An 18,450-nucleotide genomic window follows, 5' to 3' on the forward strand; every position below is an offset into this window, starting at 1 on the left:
CCCCGCCCTGTCCGGCCTTCTAAATTCAATTTGGCCTGTCCTTGCCCCTGGGTTTTCTAGCCCTTCCTTTGGGTGCCCATCCCAGGGACGTACTGGGAGCAACTTGCAAAACAATAGTGGTCCTATTTTCAAAAGCGTTTAATTGAGGTACATTGCATTATAGCAACGTGCGGAAGGCACCTAGGGGTCACGTATTTACTCGTATGCCACGCCCTTCCATCACCACCTGTATAGGTCCGTGGAACACCTCTAGTATTCGAAAATGCTTGTGCCTTCCTTTCTGTCTTTAGTGGACCCCAAATACAGTACTTTGTGTTATTTCCCAGTAAAGGTGGTTGTATGTTCCTCCAGCACCCCGTCTGGTTATGGTTTTTTAGCAGATGCACAGGAGGTATAGCTATGTATACACTATGGGGTTTTAATCACAGTGGGGTGTAAGTATGAAGTTTCATGACTAGATCAGTAGAGAGCTGTGGCCTGGTACCTTAGTGTTATAATTCACATGCTACGGAAACTGCTTTAATTCGATATAAAATGTATATATAGCTAACATAGGTAACAAAATAATGGATATTTTCCCGAGATCAGTCCAACATCATTTTTGTTCAGCATTATTCTAGAAGACCCGTCCAGACTTCTGCAAATGAGAGGATTGTATACATGGGCAGTACAAAATAATTTTTTTTTTGGCACCGGGGATTGAACTTGAGACCTTGAGCAAGCAAGACAGGCGGCAGAGCCACTGAGCTAAATCCCTGGCCCCAGAGATGTTTGTTCATAACAGCTTTATTCCTAATTGCCAAAGCGTGGGGCAAAAACAAGATGTCCTTCCAACAGGTGATGGGTGAACACTGGTGCATCCTTCAGTAGAACACTGTTTGGCCCTTGATTCATGTGAAAACAGATGTCCTAATTGCCTTTTGTCAGATGAAAGCATCCAGGTCATGGGGCCACATACCCCATGATACCATTTATGAGACATTCTGAAAAAGGGGTAACTACAGGGACAGAGAACCAATCAGTGCTTGCCAGGGGTGCAGAGGATTGGTGGGTCACAAAGCATAGTTGTGCCAATGGAACTGCTACAGTGGTTTTATGTATTTATTTAGCGGTACTGGGAATCAAACCCAGGGCCTCAGGCATGCTAAGGAGGAGCTCTACCATTGGGCCACACATCCCTAACCTTTTTTTCTCTGATGATTTTATCAAACCCAGTGTAGCCCACAGCTTTTGCTTACAGGTGAGCAGGCAAGCAGACTGGGGAGCAGGTGGGGGAGCAGCTTCCCTTGGAAAGCTGCTTGGTGGTAATCCCCCCTACGTACGCACACACACCCCGCACACACACCCCACACACGTTTCCAGTGAGAAGCCAAGACAGAGGAGGTCAGAAAAGGTTGGAGTACAGGACAAGTGAGATGGGGCAGCTCAAGTCCCAGTGTATCAATGAGAACCCTGCTGTCTGTAACAAGAAGATACTTCCCTTGTGGTTGGGGGCTACCTGGTGTAACCGTACTTTTACAAACAGGAGACCAAGTCTTAGAGGGGAGCTGATCACTCAAAATCCTATGACTGGTATTTTAGTAATCTTCGGGTTAATGAACCACTTCAAGACAGGGTCAAAGGCCAGTGCTATTTTATTAGCTGGTGTTTCTGTGATCAGGGGCCTGGGTGAGGATCAAGGATTACTTGCCTGTGTCCCTCATGCCTGCAGCAGTGTTTCTGGGGTGCATCTTGCTGTTTTTGAGGTCCTCAGGCCATGTGCAAGTCCCATGTGCTAGTATCTGGTGGTTCCAGAGTTGGGAAGATACATCTGGTGGGGCTACATCTGGTGTCCATGCAGCTCACATGTGGCCCTTGGTTTTGCTCCCAGCCTGGTGACCTCAGTGTAATCAAACCTCTGTATTGGGAGCTTCCTCCCATTGGGGTACACAGAAACAGGAACCCCTGGGTGCAGGGCTAACTGGTGGCTCAGGGCCCTGGGATTTGTCATTTTGTCAAGAGCCAAAATTAGTAGACCTGTTGCAGTTAAAGGAGACCCCATCCCTGTGTAGTGTCTTTCTAGGGTCTCAGGAGAGGAAGCCCTGGGGAGAGAAGACTAGGGTTTAGGATAAGTGAAGACCCAAACTACCCACCTGGAGTGGCTTCTGTCCAAGTGAATATGACTTCAGTTTCATTTGCATAATTTCTTTTCTTTTCCCCTCCCCTCCCCTTCCTTCCTTCCTTCCTTCCTTCCTTCCTTCCTTCCTTCCTTCCTTCCTTCTTTCCTCTTCCTCTCTTTTGTTCTTTTTCTTCCCTCCCCTCCCCTCTCCTCTCCTTCCCTCCCCTCCCCTGCCCACTTCCCTTCCTTTTTTGTACCAGGGATCAAACTCAGGACCTTGTGTTTGCAAGGAAGGTATGGCTTCACTAAATGCCCAGCCCCATCAGCTGTTTCTTTAAGAGCCTCCATAGTTTACACTCAATCCTTGGCCTTCAGCCCCTCTCTTTGTGGGATCCATTTAACCAATTATGTCAAGATAGCACCTTCCGTAGACAGGAGTGTCCCCACTTTGCCCTCTCTCTGAGGTAGGACAGAAGCTCTGGTGGGTGAACACGGGACCCAGCTCTGTCTTTCCCACAGCTGCTGAATGTGAATTGGTTGGTGTGGGTGGTTTTATGGCAGAACAAACTCTAATCAGACCGGGACTTGTTTTGGAAGTGTGCAGTCTTCAACAGAGGCAGGTTATTTCCTAAAGCAGGATGGTAAAGTTTGCTTTTCATATACTTGGGAATTTGAGAATCTTGGTTCTGCTGGTGGGGGCTGAGTTAGAAGTAAGTCTTCCATACCTGGCCCCTAGTGCTATTGGGGGTGTCTTCGTGACTGGCAGTTCAGGTTTCAGTCCTGGGCTAGGCACTTGTGCTATAAGTGTTTCTAAGGCACCTGTAAAGCAATCTTTACCTGGCCAGGAAGACCACCTCAGCCTCATTCTCATGGAATGTACCACACAGCAGTGGCTCGGTAGAAATGATTTTATTTATAAATCTGTACCATGTGACATCAGGATGACATGCAAACAGTGCCGAAGCCAAAGCCTGGTCACTTTCCCATGAAATAAGTTGTTGCCATTGAAATGTTGATTGGTGCTAGATACCATCTGTGTGAAATACAAAATCTGGAAGCATAGGCATTCATCAGCAGAATGTAATCTTCATAGAAAAGCCTCAAAACAGTGAGTCACATATGCACAGTGGGGACAAGTTCCTCTTATGTCCAAGTCAGCAGGTGCCTCCATTGAGTGCATGTGGGAAAACAGCTCTTGGCATTAAAAAGTCAACATTTTGTCACAAGTCACAGCCTTCCTAGAAATACCACTAGCTGTTTCACTAAGGAAACATGAATTCTAAACCATAGAACAACCTTGGGTCTGGTGGCAGGCAGTGCCCGGAATGGTACCAGGCATCTGAGAAGTCTGGTGTCTAGTGTAGGGCTCTGACCAGCCATGCCCTGTTTCATTACCAGCCTCCTGGCCACCATCACTGAGTCAATTTTAACACCAGCTGTTGGAGACCATGAACTCAGGGAAGGGCTTGGTACAACTGAGGCTGCAGACTTCACATCCTGGTCTGACAAAGTGCTAAGTGGTGGTGCACAGCGGATGGGTGCGCGCATGCATGGCTGCTGAACACAGGCAGGCAGTCCTGCAGCCCCCAGGCCTTGGGGCAGGTGGAGGGACACTCTCAGGGTCCGTGGATGGTGCCCCTGCTCGTAAGTGTCCAGTGTCCTTTTCCAGGGAGTACAGCCTTTGGCAGGGTGCCTGTGTCACTGCAGTTTTCCTAAGCTGGGGGTGAGTGGAGGGCACAGGAAGGAGCAGCTGCTGCAGAAATGAGGCAGAGGCTGCTTCTAACTGGCTTGGCAGCTGGATGTGGGATAGTGGAAGTCTCTTACAGGGAGGACTGAGGGCGGATGGAAGTGCGAACCCATCAGGGCCAGCTCATCCAGAAGCTTTGGGCCCCTGTGGAAGGTTTTAGAAGTCTTGGAGCCCATGGGTTCAGCTGAGTTTTTGGTCCTCTGTTAAGCAAACGTGGAAACACTGTTCAGCTAGTGTTACACGCTTAGCTTACCTAAGTCTGGGATTGTTATTTCTTTTTTTGGAGGGATACTGGGGATCAAACTTAGGGCCTTGCACTTGTGAGGCAGGTGGCGGAACCACTGAGCTAATCCCCAGCCCACCTTACCTAAGTTTGGAATCTTTTTAGTCAATGAATGGGTTTTGGGTGTTTTTTGTGGGGGGAGGGGATCACAACAAGAATGGGATGAAAGTCATTCGTCTAGGAGAGATAGGTACAAAGACTGGAGAAAATTTACTTATTCTATTTGCCTTTTTTTTTGAGACAGGGTCTCACTATGTAGTTCAGGCAGGCCTTGAACTCACAGCAATTCTTCTGCCTCAGTCTCTGGAGTGCTGGGATTACAGCCATGAGCCATGTGTCACCATATTTGGCTTTCTATTGTCATTTTTAAATTTAATTTTTAAATTCTTGCAGAAACAGGACCACCAAAGTCTCGTGCCCATCCTGCCCATGTCCTGGGAAGGGCCGGTTCTGCGCGCTGGGTCGGTGTGGGAGCTGGCTTTGTCCTCCTTGGGGAGTGGCCGTGGGTGAGTCCCTCTAAGCCTCCACCTCTTGATCTGGGGAGTGGGGACTGGTGGAAACCTACATTGCTCAGGGCTCCGTGCAGAGCAGCCTCAAACAGGTGGCCCTGGAGCAGCTCTGGCTCCACAGCTGCTTCCTGCAGGTCTGGTTCCCCTCGGACCTCCCACACTCAGTGACATCCTCACTACTGGAATGTGGCTTTCATCCTCCGTAGTTTGTCCTGGATCTTCCGGGAATGCTTCTCACTTGGGATCTGGTGGAAGTTGGCCCGGTTGTCTGCTGCTAAGATGGAAATGTCAGCCCCGCTGAAGCGAGCGATCCTTTGCTTGAGGTGCGCCTGCAGCTTGGGGTCAGGGCTGAACGTGTAGGGGTTCTCCTGGAATGCGTGGACCTGGCTCACCACCTTGGCTATATTTCTTTTGTGGGGAAAGAAGAAATGTTAAGTTTGTACAAATCACAGAAGCTTTGTTCTGTGGCCAGTGAATCCTCGTGTGTTCTTAAGAACTGGTCAAACCAAACCCTTTTTTAAGTACAGAAACCAAAGGGCAGGTTTTCTGCCTTTGTTCTCAAGGAGAACCCTCCTGTTGTGATGAGCCTGTCTGCCCATCTGCCCACGCTTCAAACGTGTTTACTGAATCTTCTGTGTCAGTTCTCCTTGAGCTGAGGGTTCCAATATGGATAAAACTCAGTGCTGGCTCTACCACCCCATGCCACAGTACAGCCTCCAGCATTTACAATCCAGTGAGTTCCGGGCACTGAACTGGGGCTCATTCCCCTGGAGAATTGGTTGTACACAGTGGCCACATGCCATTAGGGTAAACCAGGAAAATGGAGGACTCAGAGATCTTACTCCTGCCTGACTCTGCAGACAGGCTCTCCCACCTAAGTCTGGATGAAGAATCAGTATGTCTAGTATGAATTATGTCACTTTTGTTTATTAAGGGACAGCCAAGTCCACACAGAGTCAAGAAGAGCAGATGTCAGCTCTCCACCCATGCTCTTTACAGATGGTGACATTACCTCTCATTTTAATTTCCTAGTTGAGGCATAGGTTTTTTCTCTTTAAATTAATAAATGTGCATTTTTGTGTGCATACATATTAATTTTTCTTTTTTTTCTTTTTTTTTTGGTACTAGGGGTTGAACTCAGGACCTTGTGGTTACAAGGCAGGCAGCAGAACCACTGAGCTAAATCCCTGGCCCCATGTTAATTATTCTTTTAAATTGATGACTATCTAAAAGGGAAGCAGAGCTTGAGTCTGGCACCTTAGACCACTTGGCCATCCTGACACTATATGACTATCTGAAAGGGAATACTGCATGGAGAGTTTAGGATGCACTGCACATTGGGTACTCTGTGCCTCTGCCTACCTGGTGAGGCTGAGGCTTGAACAGGTTGCATTTGGATGCTGTATGGACAATGGAAAGGAAGGGCTGAAGAGTGGGAGGTGGTCATGGGGGCAAGGGGAGCAAGGAGAAGGTGAGGTTGATCTGGGAGACTTAAGACACAACCTTGGACAGGGCTGGGCCTTCAAGGAGATGCTGACCTGGCTAGGACCACTTGAGACAGAAATGAGAATCAGGCTTCTCTGAGGCCTGTGAGGTGCACAGGCCCATAAAACCAGCCTAGGTCTGCCTTCCAGGCAGTGGGTGGCAGGGTCCCAGATGTATTCAGCAGATGAACAGAGGGACTCAGGAATGGGCTGAGGACTAACCACGGGTCCTATGTAGATGGCTCTGGGAAGAAGAACCCAAAGGGAAGAAAGAGATCAGGAAAACCCAGGGTCCCAGGGTGGCAGGTAGGTCATACTCTGGGCAGCTTCAATGCATATAACAATGAATAGGAAGATGTGCCTGGATCCCAAACATGGAGGTCACCAGCAACCACAGCAGTGGGAGGTTGGGACAGTGGACACTAGAAGAAAATATGCCACATTTTTGGAGGAGTAGCTAGAGCTGACCCTGGCATAGGGAGTGTTGGAGCTCGGGATGGGTGAGGGATAAGCCAGGGATTCTGAGGTGTGGCAGGGACTAGAAGAGGCCAGTGCCTAAGCCTGCTACATCTGTAGGCTCTTCTGGTCAAGTGGAGCCTCCCTCACCTGAGCTTGCTCCATCTGTGGGCTCCGTTGGTCATGGTAAAGCCCCCTGTCTCTAGCTGCTGGATGTGCATGGCCAGGAGGTGGGCAGAGGGCAGGGTGGGCTGGGCCCGGAAGCGCCGTCCTTCCATCAGACTTAGGCTGTCGCTTTTCAGGAAGACCTGGCCACCCAGGTAGGGGTGTGGGCAGAGAGAGACAGAGGAGTGGTCAGCCAAGATGCTTGGATGGATTGGTTCAACCATCCAGTTCCCAAGGGTGCCTGTACTCTGGGTGCATGGGGGGGCTGCACAGCAACCTAAAAATGCAGTCCAAAATGAACCTGGGGTCCTAGACTGTGGGTTGAAAGCCTAGACATCTTACGCTTATCAGCACAAAACATGACACTGATAGAGAAAGCTTTACGCTTCATGTTGTTCAAATGGCAAGTTGCTTATTCTCATCTGGGCTCCAGAAAAGAGTTAGTGATCTGACCTTTCCAAACTGGCTACTACAGGCCCCTGTAGTGTCTCTGTATGTGGGACTGGGGGTGAAGTTGGGGGAGGAATAATGACCAGCCTCCTCTGCACCCCACTCCCCCCATTGGTGCCTTGGTGTGAGGCTGGGCTCAGGTACAGGTTGTGGTTGCTGGGGGCATTTGCCATAGGCCAACAACAACAGTAGCAAGGCACCTCCTGTCTCACTGTGAGAAATTCCTGATCACTTCAGCAGCATTTCCTTATCTCATGAGGCTCCGTCTGTGCTAGGAGCAGGCCTCCTGCTTAGCCAAGGTCACACCCTGAGCTGCAGACCTGGGTCCCAGCCTGGGTGCACTTATATAGCCTGTGCTGGGAAGTCAGACCAGCCTGGTCATGTGGCCTGGAAGGGTGGGCACCTCTGCTCAGGTGGCTGGGCTGTGCAATGTATTTGTGGTTCTATGATCCAGGTGCTGCTGTGTGAGTACCCTAAGCTGTGCAGAGCAAGTCTTTCTGGGGTAGCTCTGCAAAAAGCTGGTACCTCCACGGCTTTTAGCTCCTCCATGACCTCTGCGATCTTTGCAGGCAGGATTCTCCAGGCCTGAAATGGAAGCACAGGTCAGATCCCTGCTGGCCCACGTGCTAAGCCTGCACCCACGGCTCAAGGACCCCGGGTGGACTCACAGGGGACTGCCTCACGGCCAAGTGCTCCAGTCCGCCCAGGATTTGCATGGCTGTCGCAAAGTTCCTCTGCTCATAGCAAGATTTTGCAATTAGCAGAAACTTAGAGAGCAAGTTCACCTGCAACTGAAATGAGAAAAATCATAGATTCAGTGTCTTTAAAGATGAACAAAGCCGGGGGTGGTGGCGCACGCCCATAATCCCAGCACTCGGGAGGCTGAGGCAGGAGGATCACTGTGAGTTTGAGACCAGCCTGGGCTACATAGTGAGTTCCAGGTCAGTCTCAACTATATAGTGAGACCCTGTCTCAAAAAACAAACAAAAAATGGTGAACGAACAGCTCACTGGTAGAGCACTTGCCTAGGATACATGAGGCCCTGGGTGTGCTCTCCAGCACTGCTAAAAAAACAGAAAACAAAACAGACAAACACAATGTTTGACCTGTTACCCTATCTTCAAGGCACAGAATGATGCATCCACATGATTTGTGTGAAAAGGAGGAGAGTAGGTGGATGCAGGTCTCTGAGTGGTGCCCATGGGATTGGCATACCTGAAACAGCAAAATCTGCCACTACAATCCTCAACAGGTCCCACCTGGAGTGGGGCAAGTGGGAGGGAGCACTGCTTCTGGACGAGGGATAGAGACCCCTACCTGGGGAAGATGGCACTATTGCATCTACAGGCAAAGGAAATAAACAGACAGCTCTTTACATCCACCTGCTGAGTTCACAGCAGGAAGGGATCCTGCATAGTTCAGTGCCTTAAAACCCTCTGCCTACAGTGACACACGTGCCTGTTTGACCAGAATACCCATGGGGAGCAGATGAGATTCTAATTTCTTTTCAGAAGAGTCCCCGGGGGCTATATTCATGGACCTGGGTCCTGCCCTGTGGGCACCTATAACCTAGAAGACCTCAGCAGAGCTCTGGAGAATTCAGCTGACCCCGCACTTCTGAGCTGCCTCACCCTTGGCACCATGGTCCTCCAGGTGGGACGGACTGCAGGCTCCAGCAGATACCTTCCACTGAGCTTGATCATGTCTGCCCTGGTCCTGTCGAAGCTGAGGGTCACCCGGAGGGCTCCGGGAGGTCAGTCATTTTGAGCCTATTGAGGTATACTCACTTGCTCACACTTTTTAAATCAACATCCCCATTTTTTCTTCATAGGCTTAACTAGATGCAAAATAATAATTTCCAGCACTTTTCTCTTCTTCCTCTCTCCTACTTTTTTTGCATTACTGAGGACTGAACCCAGGACTTCCGCACTGAGCTATATCCCCAGCCTTTTTCATTTTTTATTTTGAAACGAAGTTTTGATAAATTGCTCAGGACTTATGATCCTTCTGCCTCAGCCTCTCAGAGTGCATTCCTGCACTTTTCAGATAAAACTTTCCCACAACTTTTTTTGTGTTTAAGTTTTAAAATTTTAATTGTAAAATAACACATTGTGTAAGATGTATCCTCTTAAGCATTTTTAGGTACAATCTTGTGGCATGAAGCAGAGTCACGTGGTTGTGTCATAGGTCTCTGGAGGGTTTAAGTCTTGCAAAACTGAAGCTCTGTGCCATTAACAAACCCCCTTCCTTCCTCTAACTGCACCACGCAGCCCTCATGTATTTTGTGTTTCTGTGGGTTTAGCTATGTTAGCTTGTACAATCATACTGTAGAATCAGAGAGTATTTGTCCTTTTGTGTCCAGCCTATTTCTCTTCACTTAAAGTAAGTTTCTGAAGATTCACTCACATTATAGTCAGAATTCCTTTTTCTTTCTTTCTTTCTTTCTTTCTTTCTTTCTTTCTTTCTTTCTTTCTTTCTTTCTTTCTTTCTTTCTTTCTTCTTTTCTTTCTTTCCTTCTTTCTTTTGTATTGAGGATCGAACTCAGGACCTTGCACTTGTGAGGCAGGCGCTGTGTGACTGAGCTAAATCCCTGGCCCTTTGGAAGTCCTTTCTTTTTAAAGGCCAATTAAAAAATAATATTCCTAGATATGTGCAGACCATATTTTCTTCATTTATCTGCCCATAGATATTGAGCTGCTTCTAGCTCTTGGCCAGTGTGCTTATCACTTTTAAATATTTTTAGTGAAATCAAAATTCAAACTTGCTATTATTCATATAAAAAACCCACAAAATTTTCTTCTGTCTCTGTTTTGCAGTTCTGGGGACTCAACAGGACCTTCACGCTTTTTTATTTTTTTATTTTGAGAAAGGTCTCAATACGTTGTTAAATTGCCCTGGTTGGGCTTGAATTTGCAGTCTTCCTGCTTCAGCCTCCCAGAGTGCTGGGATTATAGATGTCTACCACCATGCTCTACCAAATTTTCTTTAAGGTGAGAAATTTAGACCTTTTCTTCTTGTTCTTATCTTTGTACCTTACCTTCCAGAATGTCAACTGAAAAAAGTAGACTGTTTTTCAACGAGAGCTTTGTTGATCCCATTGTGTTCTCTCGCCAAATTGTGTGTGTTTAAAGTTTATTATAGTACGATCATTATTATTTTGCAGTGCTGGAGACTGAGCCCAGGGCCTGGTACACACTAAGCAAGCACTCGATCACTGACCTACATTCCCAAGCTTCTTTAAATTTTTACTTTGTGACAGTCTCACTAAGTTGCCCAGGCTGATCCTCCTGAGTGACTGGGCTTACAAGTGTACACCACCAAGCCTAGCCCAAATTCTGTCTGTCTGTCTGTCTGTATTTATTGTGGTACCAGGGTCGAAGCCAGGGCCTTTGCAATGAGCTACATCCATAGCACCTTTTAAAATTTTTTATTTTGAGACAGGGTCTCACTAAGTTGCTAAACTGCCTAGATTGGTCTTGAACTTGTCCTTTTCCCTCAGCTCCCATAGTGCCTGGATTACAGACATGCTTCATCATGTCCAGCTTCAAATTCTGTATTTTAGCAATTCTGTAGGATCATGAGTTTATATATGGAAAACGCAAGTCTTTTGGATTGTACTGACATCACGGTAAATAATATTAAAAACATCAATATATATATTTTAGAATGTGACAAGAACATTGGTTAAATAGACATTTGCAGTTTTATGTGTCTCTGCTGAGATTGACTTGGTTTCCTGAGTGGTGGGGGAGCTTGTTTCTTGGACCCATGCTTGCTTTAAGGAAGCTGTGGCCGTGGTGGCCATGGATCCCCTCTGTGGCTTGAGGTCACCATTCTCCCTGGCCTGGAGAGAAAGGGCTACTTTGTTCAGAAGGATTCTTGTATCCTGATGCTTGCCCTTCTCTCTGTCAGTGTGGCCATCTTACAGTGTGGAGTGAAACCTGGTTGACCTCACTCCACAAAAGCCAAGTCGTGCTGACCTCAGGTGAGGAAACTGGAAGCCTTTGCAAGAGCGTGTTCACAGTGTGAAGGTGAAGGTCCCCTGCGCCTGGGCAGTTCTGTCCTGAGAAACTGTGGAGGGAGATGCTGGCCTGAGTCCGTTGACCACCCTTCCTGGACTTCCATGACCCTACTTGAGAACAGGTGGGTCAGGTCAGGCTAAGAAGCCCCCAGCTTAGCCCAGGTCCGTGGGACACAGGAGAACCTAGAATTGGGCCACAGCAGCTGAAATTAGATCTTGACCTTGGCCAGAACATGAAGCCAAGATGCATTTATTCCACAAAATGATCTGATGAACAGGGACCAGCAGGTAAAGCAGGCACATTGCTGCTTTAGAGATCAAGGCAGCAGGAGGCCACAGCTCAGGCAAAGATGCAAGGGTTCCTTGGCAGTGGGACACATTTTGACTGAACTTTGTGTGAAGAAGTGTGTATGTATGTGAGGCTGTGTTTGTGATCAAGAGAGAGGGAGGGAGGGACTAAGGAAGGGAGAGAAAGAGAGAGATTACAGTGTGTAGTGGAATTCATCTGTGAGGGACTATGTGTGTTTGTGTGGGACTCAGTCTGTTGATGGAAAGTGTCTCAGGTACTATGTGTGTGAATGTGAAAGACTGTGTGAGTACTGATGTGTAAGTGTCCCAATGTCTAAGTGGTCATAGCTTTGGAGCATCCCCTGTAGAGGGAGGAGACTGCGTCAGGCTAGATGTGACCATGGTGCATTTGGAGGTGTTGCTGTTGTGATATCCCTGCTGACCACAGGGATCATAGTGGCTTTGCCCTTCTCTTTTGCTTTAGGTAAAGTGTGGCTTTGAGGGATATGAAGTGTGCATTCCCTGGACTTGGGGAAGGGATGGGCTAATGGTCTCACAAGGGCCACTGCCTAGCCCTGAGGTGTGTGGACCCTACAACCCTCTCTGGCCTCAGAGCCATGCAGGCACCTACCTTGGAGGTATGGCTGGTCACTATTTCAGCAGCCACCCAGGTACTGACATCATCTGCATTTCTTAAAAGCTGTAACAGGTACTTGTCCTGGACATAATTGGGCAGAAACAGGCTACAGGTTTTGGCAGACAGGGACTCAGAGGAGCTGGCTCTGGAAGATAAATGAAGTGTGTTATCAGCTGGGGATATGTAAAAGTGGCCCTGTCCAAACTTAGGGCCGTAGGGTTTCTGTGCAGACTGGGATGGAGTCAGGCACTCTTCCCTCAGGGAGAGACCTAGGCATCTCCCTCCAGCTGAGAGCATCCACAAGGCCCTTGGGGAAGCCTCCCAAAACCTTCCCACCAGCCCTCCAAACCAACAACTCCCTGGCTACCTTGGGAGTGAACTCACTTAGGAATGGCTGTGCTTTTGTCCATGACACCCAGGGCCCGTGAGTTTAGGAAGTGTACAGGGTGGCACTTTTGAAACAATTCCTGCCAGAGAAAAGGAGGTAGACAATCAGGTCACTGTCCCCAAGGACCTGGTGGCCACATCAGTGTCCTAAGGAGGGCCGAGCTGTTTTGGGGACCATTTTTGTAATAACAGGGCTTGGCCAGTAGGGTTTCCTATATACTTGACCCACCATGGCTGGTCACATTGGCTGGGCCTGATGGCAGCAGCACTGCTTGGTGCTGCTGTCACCTTCCTTGTGACATCAGGGCCCTGGATAGCAGGGGCCAGAGGGAGAGTTGGGCTGGACCCAGGCCAGCACAAGGGGCAATGCCCCAGCTTCAGCAGAGGGATGCCCAGAGGGCCACCTGGGTCCTGTGCAGTCAACAGGAGGATCGTGCTTGTCTGGAGCCCAGGTCTGCCCCTACTCAGGCCTCCTTAGTTTTTGCAATAGCTCCCTGGGACTGGTGCACCTGGAAACCAAGCTTCTCTGGTGGCCCATTGCTTTCTCCAGGCAGTGTCCACTAAGGTCTGTGATGCCAGAGTGTCCCTGGGCCTCCCCATGACACCTGCAGTTGGCCCAGGTAGGGGGTGTGGGGTCCTCTGTGCACTCCTGGTGCCCACAGCCTCCACGTACCTGCTGTAGCAGTGTCAGCTGAGTGAAAAGTTGATGTGTGCTGTACTCAGTCAGGAAATAGGGCCCCTTCTCGCTAGCTTTGGCATAGGGGCCATAGAAGTCTTCGAAGAAGCAGGGCTTGGGCAGGGCAGATGCGATGGTGTACTGGCGCTCCTTGTGGTGTGGCAGTGCCAGTCCATTGCCCCGGGGCAGCCTCCAGGGGAAGCTCTGCAGGTAAGCCAAGTCACCCTCCAAGTCAGGGTAGTGTAAGGTGAGGACAGGCTGAGTCCAGTCTAGGACTCTTTAGACTGGCTCAGCTACAGCCAGAGGGCAAGTCCTTCCTGCATATGCTTGATGGCACAAGGACAAGTGTCCCAGTCCTGTTGGTAGATCCCCCATGGACACAATTCCTGAGGTGTGGGGCCATCCCTATATATTAGTAGAAAGGTTATTCATTTCCTCACAGTGTATTCTTCTACCCACATTTCCCGCCCGAGGGGCAGGAAGATGAGTTCGGTGAGTTATAGGAGGACCTATCTTATGTGACCACCTGGGTAACCCCTCAGCTGTACTTCTTCAGGTCATGTAGGCCAGGAAGTGCCATTACAACAAGGACAGTACATGCATGGGACATGCATGGAGAGCGTGTCTACATGTACACATGTGTGTATGTCTGTTGGATCTGGGTGTGCATGCCTGTGTATGTGCACGGGTGTGCATGTGCATGAATGTGTATGTGTGTGCATGTGTATGCCGTCATCCAGAAGGAAATCAGGGAACTGCATCTGTCTGTCCATGAAAGCCCTCCTTTGGGAAAGGCCCACACCTTTCGGGGGATGCCATCCTCTGAGAACCTTTTGCAGAGGGCGTTGAAGGGTCTGGCATCCTCCTCAGCCTCCTTGGGGTCCTCCAGGTCTGCGCCTCGAGGGGTACCATCAGCCCTCCTGTCAGTGCCCAACTCCAGGAGGCCCAGCAGGTGCTCAGCAGAGCTGTCCAGGGGCAGAATCTAGGCAGAAGCATAGTGGTCACTGTCTCCTCTGGAGGAGGGCAGTGCCTCCCTCTGCAGGAACCTGGAGTGTAGCCAGGTTGGTCTAGGCAGCAGTCACCTTGGAAGAGATGAAGTCCTCGAGACGCCCCAGCAGCCCCGCGCTCCTTGTGAAGTCTACAGTGTAGCAGTCTTCCACCCAGGCCTGCAGGATGCAGAGGCTTCTCCTATAGATCTTGGTGAAGGTTGAGGCGGGGTCCTGGTGGACCCTGGAGGCAGACAGGTTGCCTCAGCCTGGGGCCACCCAGCCTGGATGTGTGGGGGTGAGGAGTGCATGGGGAAGTCTGGGGGTGATAAGCCAGATCAGAGCTCCCCAGTGGGCTCCCACTCCTCCTTTCAGCCCCTGCCCAGCAGCCCTAGGATGCCCTGGCCACCTGGGACCTCTTGGGTTCCTTTCCCTTTGCATTCACCTTGGCTCTACCACCCTTACCTTGACCCTTTCCAGTGAGGCACCACCTATGCCCTCCTCCCTGTTAGGCTCACCTGGGGCTGCTTCATCCTTCAGAGGGGTTAAACAAGGTGCCACGGGAGCCCACCCAACCTGAGTTAGGGCCCACACATGGGTGGTACCTGGACAGAGTGCTGCTAATGCGGTCTAGGAGGAAGTGCAGGAAGTCGTGCGGTGTGCAGAAGTAGCGGAAGGTGTACAGGAACTGCTGGACGTAGCCCTCGAGGAAGGCGTCACTGGGGGGATATTGGCAAGACCTTGGGCCTTGGACAAGCCTCCTGACCACCTGCCCTAGACTCACCTGTGTGTGTGTGTGTGTGTGTGTGTGTGTGTGTGTGTGTGTGTGTGTGTGAATTCTATGAGTAAGTACATAGATGCCTTTTGTTGGTAGAATCATGGGCAAGAGAGCCCCTGGGAAAGTAAAAGAGGTGTACTGATCACACTTGAAAGTTCGGTGACTAGAGTAAGAGGGCCCTTCCTAACACACTGTGACACCCTTCCTGATCTGCTTGTGCACCAGTAGAACTGTGGCGGCCAGCCCTTGGAGTTGTAGCCTGCATTCTGCAGGGAGAGGGCCGTCTGTGATTCATACACATTATATATCTACCACTCACATCACATACATCCTCACTCCCCACACACTATATGCTCCCACATACATGCACACCACACATGCATAACCACACACCACAAGTGACACCACACTGTACCCCCAACATGCCCCATGTATGTACCCATCACACATATGGTGCACCTACACAGTATACCCCATACATATGCACACTCCCTACAATCATACATTACACCACAACCCAATATATCACACATGTATACATGTACACCAGATTACAAAGTACTATATAATATCCCCCCACCATGCCCCACATGTGTGCATGCCACACATGCATACCACAAACATCACACATATGACCACATGCATGCACCTCCCCGATCATATGCATTTTACATGATACCCAATAGACCACACATACACACATGCATACCAGACTACACAATATAATAGCTCCACAACATGGGACACACAGGCACATCACATACATTATACATACCACATCACACAATGTCCCGATTTACCCCAGACCTACTACACACATGTGCCCATTACATGCACACACATCATACATCACACCTGTATGCATATACAGTCTCACATGTACTTGTCTCCCATGAGCCCAGAAACCCTATGGTGGACAAGGGAGCCATCTTATAGGTGAGGAAACTGTAACCCTAGTCTGAAGGTTCCTGGCAGGCAGGGGGTTCCAGCATAGCCAGATGTGGCCCACCTTAGGAGTATGCGGTTGGTGGGGAGGAGGTAGCAGCCTCAGGAGGACTGAGCCTTTATAGAGGGGACCTTGTTCCCTGGTGGTCCTCCCTGAACCCTGCTCATATCTGCTGATCAGATCTGAGTGACCACAATCTATTCCTCAAGGGACCCCAGGGCTCCACGATGGTGTAAAGCCTGGGGGAGGAGGCCTCCACCACTGATTTGGAAAGGCAAAGGTGGTCTTTGGTCTCAGAACAGGTGTAGGTTAGACCATCAAGTGAAAAGAGGTGCTCCAGGGCAGAGAGGCCGGAAGGTCAAAGGGTGCTAGGTAGGATGAAGGAGACAGGTTCAAGATCCCAGCCTTGGGAGTGACCTTGTGCAGAGGTAAGGGGATTCCAGGGTTCTTCCCTGCTACACAGCAAGAAAGCCCATTAACATTTATCACCAGGGATATTGGACACACCAAAATAGTGTTCGCACTAGAGAGTCAGAGGCCACAGAAATACTCCCAATGAATGCATTAAGCCCAAGAACCTGATAGCTAATTATGAGGGGTTTTGACTTGATGAATGCAATGGAACCCAGGCCATGTCTCAGAGACTCCTGGGGGTGTCCGCATTGGAAGTCCATAGGTATAATTGTGCAGGGCATTTCGCAGCTTTCCCACAATGTCCACTAGCATACCCTGAGACATAGCACCCGGCCTGTGGCTGAGGCCACTCAGGCCAGCAGATCAGCCACGTAGCAGGTGACAGCTAACATCAAGCAACTTCAAAGTCTGACTAAACATTTTTCTAAATTAAAAGCCGATACAACCCATCCTAAATGGGGGCCTCTTTCCCTTTTCCTGAATAAACTTTTCTCCCTTTTGCTCTCAGAATCTCATGGCCCATGGGTTACAGGATACTGCCCTGGCTCCTGGACACACCTGGAATAGAGGTAGGCCATGAGTCCCAGTGGTGTGCCAGCCTGTAGGACGCGAGCCTTCTTTTGCCGGCCCCCACACGGATGCTTGTTGACATTGTAGAAGATGAGGGAGGAGGACTCATCCAGGGGGCTGAAGTCTAGTGTGTCACAGGGGGCTGCTGCGATGTTCACGATCACTGGCAGGGCACAGGGCTCCAGGCCCCAGCGCTCAGCGTACATGACCTGGAGGTGGGGGTGGAGGGGCAAGTCATGGCCGCTGGCCAATGTATGTAGGTTGAGAGTACTCAGTCATCCAGACCCGGACCCCTGAGATGGCAGGGCTTCTTGTACATTTGGCCCCTCACACAGGGTCTGTGTTTATGACCAAACATAGGTAGATCCACAGTGTTGATGGTAGGGAACCCATCTGAGTGTTACTTGTCCGGGAGGGGAACAGATGGGCTGCCACTTGCCTGCAGGTACTTCTTGACCAGGCCGAGGAACTGAACTTTGGACTTCATCTCCTCCAGCTGCCCTCTCAGCTTGGACAGCATGGTCTTCACCTCAGAGCCTGTGGGCAGAGCAGAGTTGGCACAAGGCAGCCCCCCTGAGCCACTGTGGTGGCCTTGCCTGTGGCATCTGTGCAGGGTTACCTTTGTTGCGCTTTTCCTTCTGTAAAAGTTTCTGGTAGAACTTCAGAGTCTTCCGGTAGTTTCTTTTCTCTATCATGAGCTGCTGTTCTAGCTCCTAAGAGGAAGCACAGTAGGTGAGATCAGGGCAGTCATGGCCTCAGGCACAATTTGGAGGGTCTGCAAAAGGCTAGGATTTCCCTGATGAGAATCCAGATGTAGCCTTTTCCTTCAAGAGAAGGTAAACACAGTCTCCATGACTGCACCCAGGTGGCTGTGAGCCAGCTGAAGATAGGAAGTGAGCTGGGTGGGATGTGCATGCAGCCCTGGGGGCCTCTGGAAGCTAGAATCCCAGGGAGTCTTTGGCTAGTCTGTTTCCACAGGAGGAGGACGGGATATGGTCCACAGTGAGGAACTAGGCTGGGGACAGGCAGATGCCTGGCCAGTGTCCACTTGGGTTCCTTAGTAAACTACTTCCAATGGTGAGGGTTCAGGCAGAGTTATGGCCCTGAGCCAGGTTAATAGCCAGGTGTGGCCAGTGCCCCTTGGTGATGGCAGCAGCTCAAGACTAGGCACTACTTCCCCTAAACTCGTGGTTCTGCAGTTAACTGGGTGAACTGCTCAGAAAAAGGAAAAATAGGCAGTTTTTTAATTTACATATTTGGATGCCTTCTATCTGGCAGTCTAGTGGCTGTCTTCCATCACACATTGTGTTGGCTGGCAGCGATGGTAGAAGGCAGCCAGTCCCATGCCAGTTTGTGTTGCTAGGTACCGGGCAGCTGAAGAGGTTGAATCCAAAGTAGAATCCAGTCTTCCCAAGAAGTCAGGTCTTGCAAGACCTCTGAATCCTCCTCCAGTTCAGCTGTGGTGCACCTGGGACAGTGTTTTTCCACAGAAATAAACTGGTAAAAACCAATCTTCTTTCTGCCTTTTTTTTTTTTTTTTTTTTTTTTTATTTTT

General features: G+C 49.7%; 2 protein-coding genes across 5 annotated transcripts in view; both read right to left on the bottom strand.

Annotated features, from left to right (window-relative positions):
- The window catches only part of Utf1 (undifferentiated embryonic cell transcription factor 1), an 18,601-nt gene extending 14,580 nt beyond the window's left edge, over positions 1 to 4,021 (bottom strand). The window contains 1 exon segment of the mRNA XM_010621436.1: positions 3,955 to 4,021. Within this exon segment, the coding sequence (XP_010619738.1) occupies positions 3,955 to 4,021 (67 nt within the window).
- The window catches only part of Kndc1 (kinase non-catalytic C-lobe domain containing 1), a 62,121-nt gene continuing 46,666 nt past the window's right edge, over positions 2,996 to 18,450 (bottom strand). For 3 of the 4 annotated variants that reach the window (XM_033761329.1, XM_033761327.1, XM_010620190.1), the window contains 13 exons: positions 17,515 to 17,608; positions 17,335 to 17,432; positions 16,884 to 17,104; positions 14,793 to 14,906; positions 14,284 to 14,431; positions 14,004 to 14,183; positions 13,199 to 13,405; positions 12,523 to 12,605; positions 12,133 to 12,283; positions 7,861 to 7,983; positions 7,718 to 7,777; positions 6,728 to 6,885; positions 2,996 to 5,045 (listed from right to left, as the gene is read on the bottom strand). In XM_033761329.1, coding sequence (XP_033617220.1) covers positions 4,814 to 5,045; positions 6,728 to 6,885; positions 7,718 to 7,777; positions 7,861 to 7,983; positions 12,133 to 12,283; positions 12,523 to 12,605; positions 13,199 to 13,405; positions 14,004 to 14,183; positions 14,284 to 14,431; positions 14,793 to 14,906; positions 16,884 to 17,104; positions 17,335 to 17,432; positions 17,515 to 17,608 — 1,869 coding nt within the window. In that variant the 3' untranslated portion in view covers positions 2,996 to 4,813. The remainder of the gene's footprint in view (positions 5,046 to 6,727; positions 6,886 to 7,717; positions 7,778 to 7,860; positions 7,984 to 12,132; positions 12,284 to 12,522; positions 12,606 to 13,198; positions 13,406 to 14,003; positions 14,184 to 14,283; positions 14,432 to 14,792; positions 14,907 to 16,883; positions 17,105 to 17,334; positions 17,433 to 17,514; positions 17,609 to 18,450) is intronic. The other variant, XM_033761328.1, reaches the window with a different exon arrangement.

The sequence above is a fragment of the Fukomys damarensis genome, unplaced genomic scaffold (assembly GCF_012274545.1).
Source record: "Fukomys damarensis isolate Sample0158 unplaced genomic scaffold, DMR_v1.0_HiC HiC_scaffold_8, whole genome shotgun sequence".
NCBI lineage: Eukaryota > Metazoa > Chordata > Mammalia > Rodentia > Bathyergidae > Fukomys > Fukomys damarensis.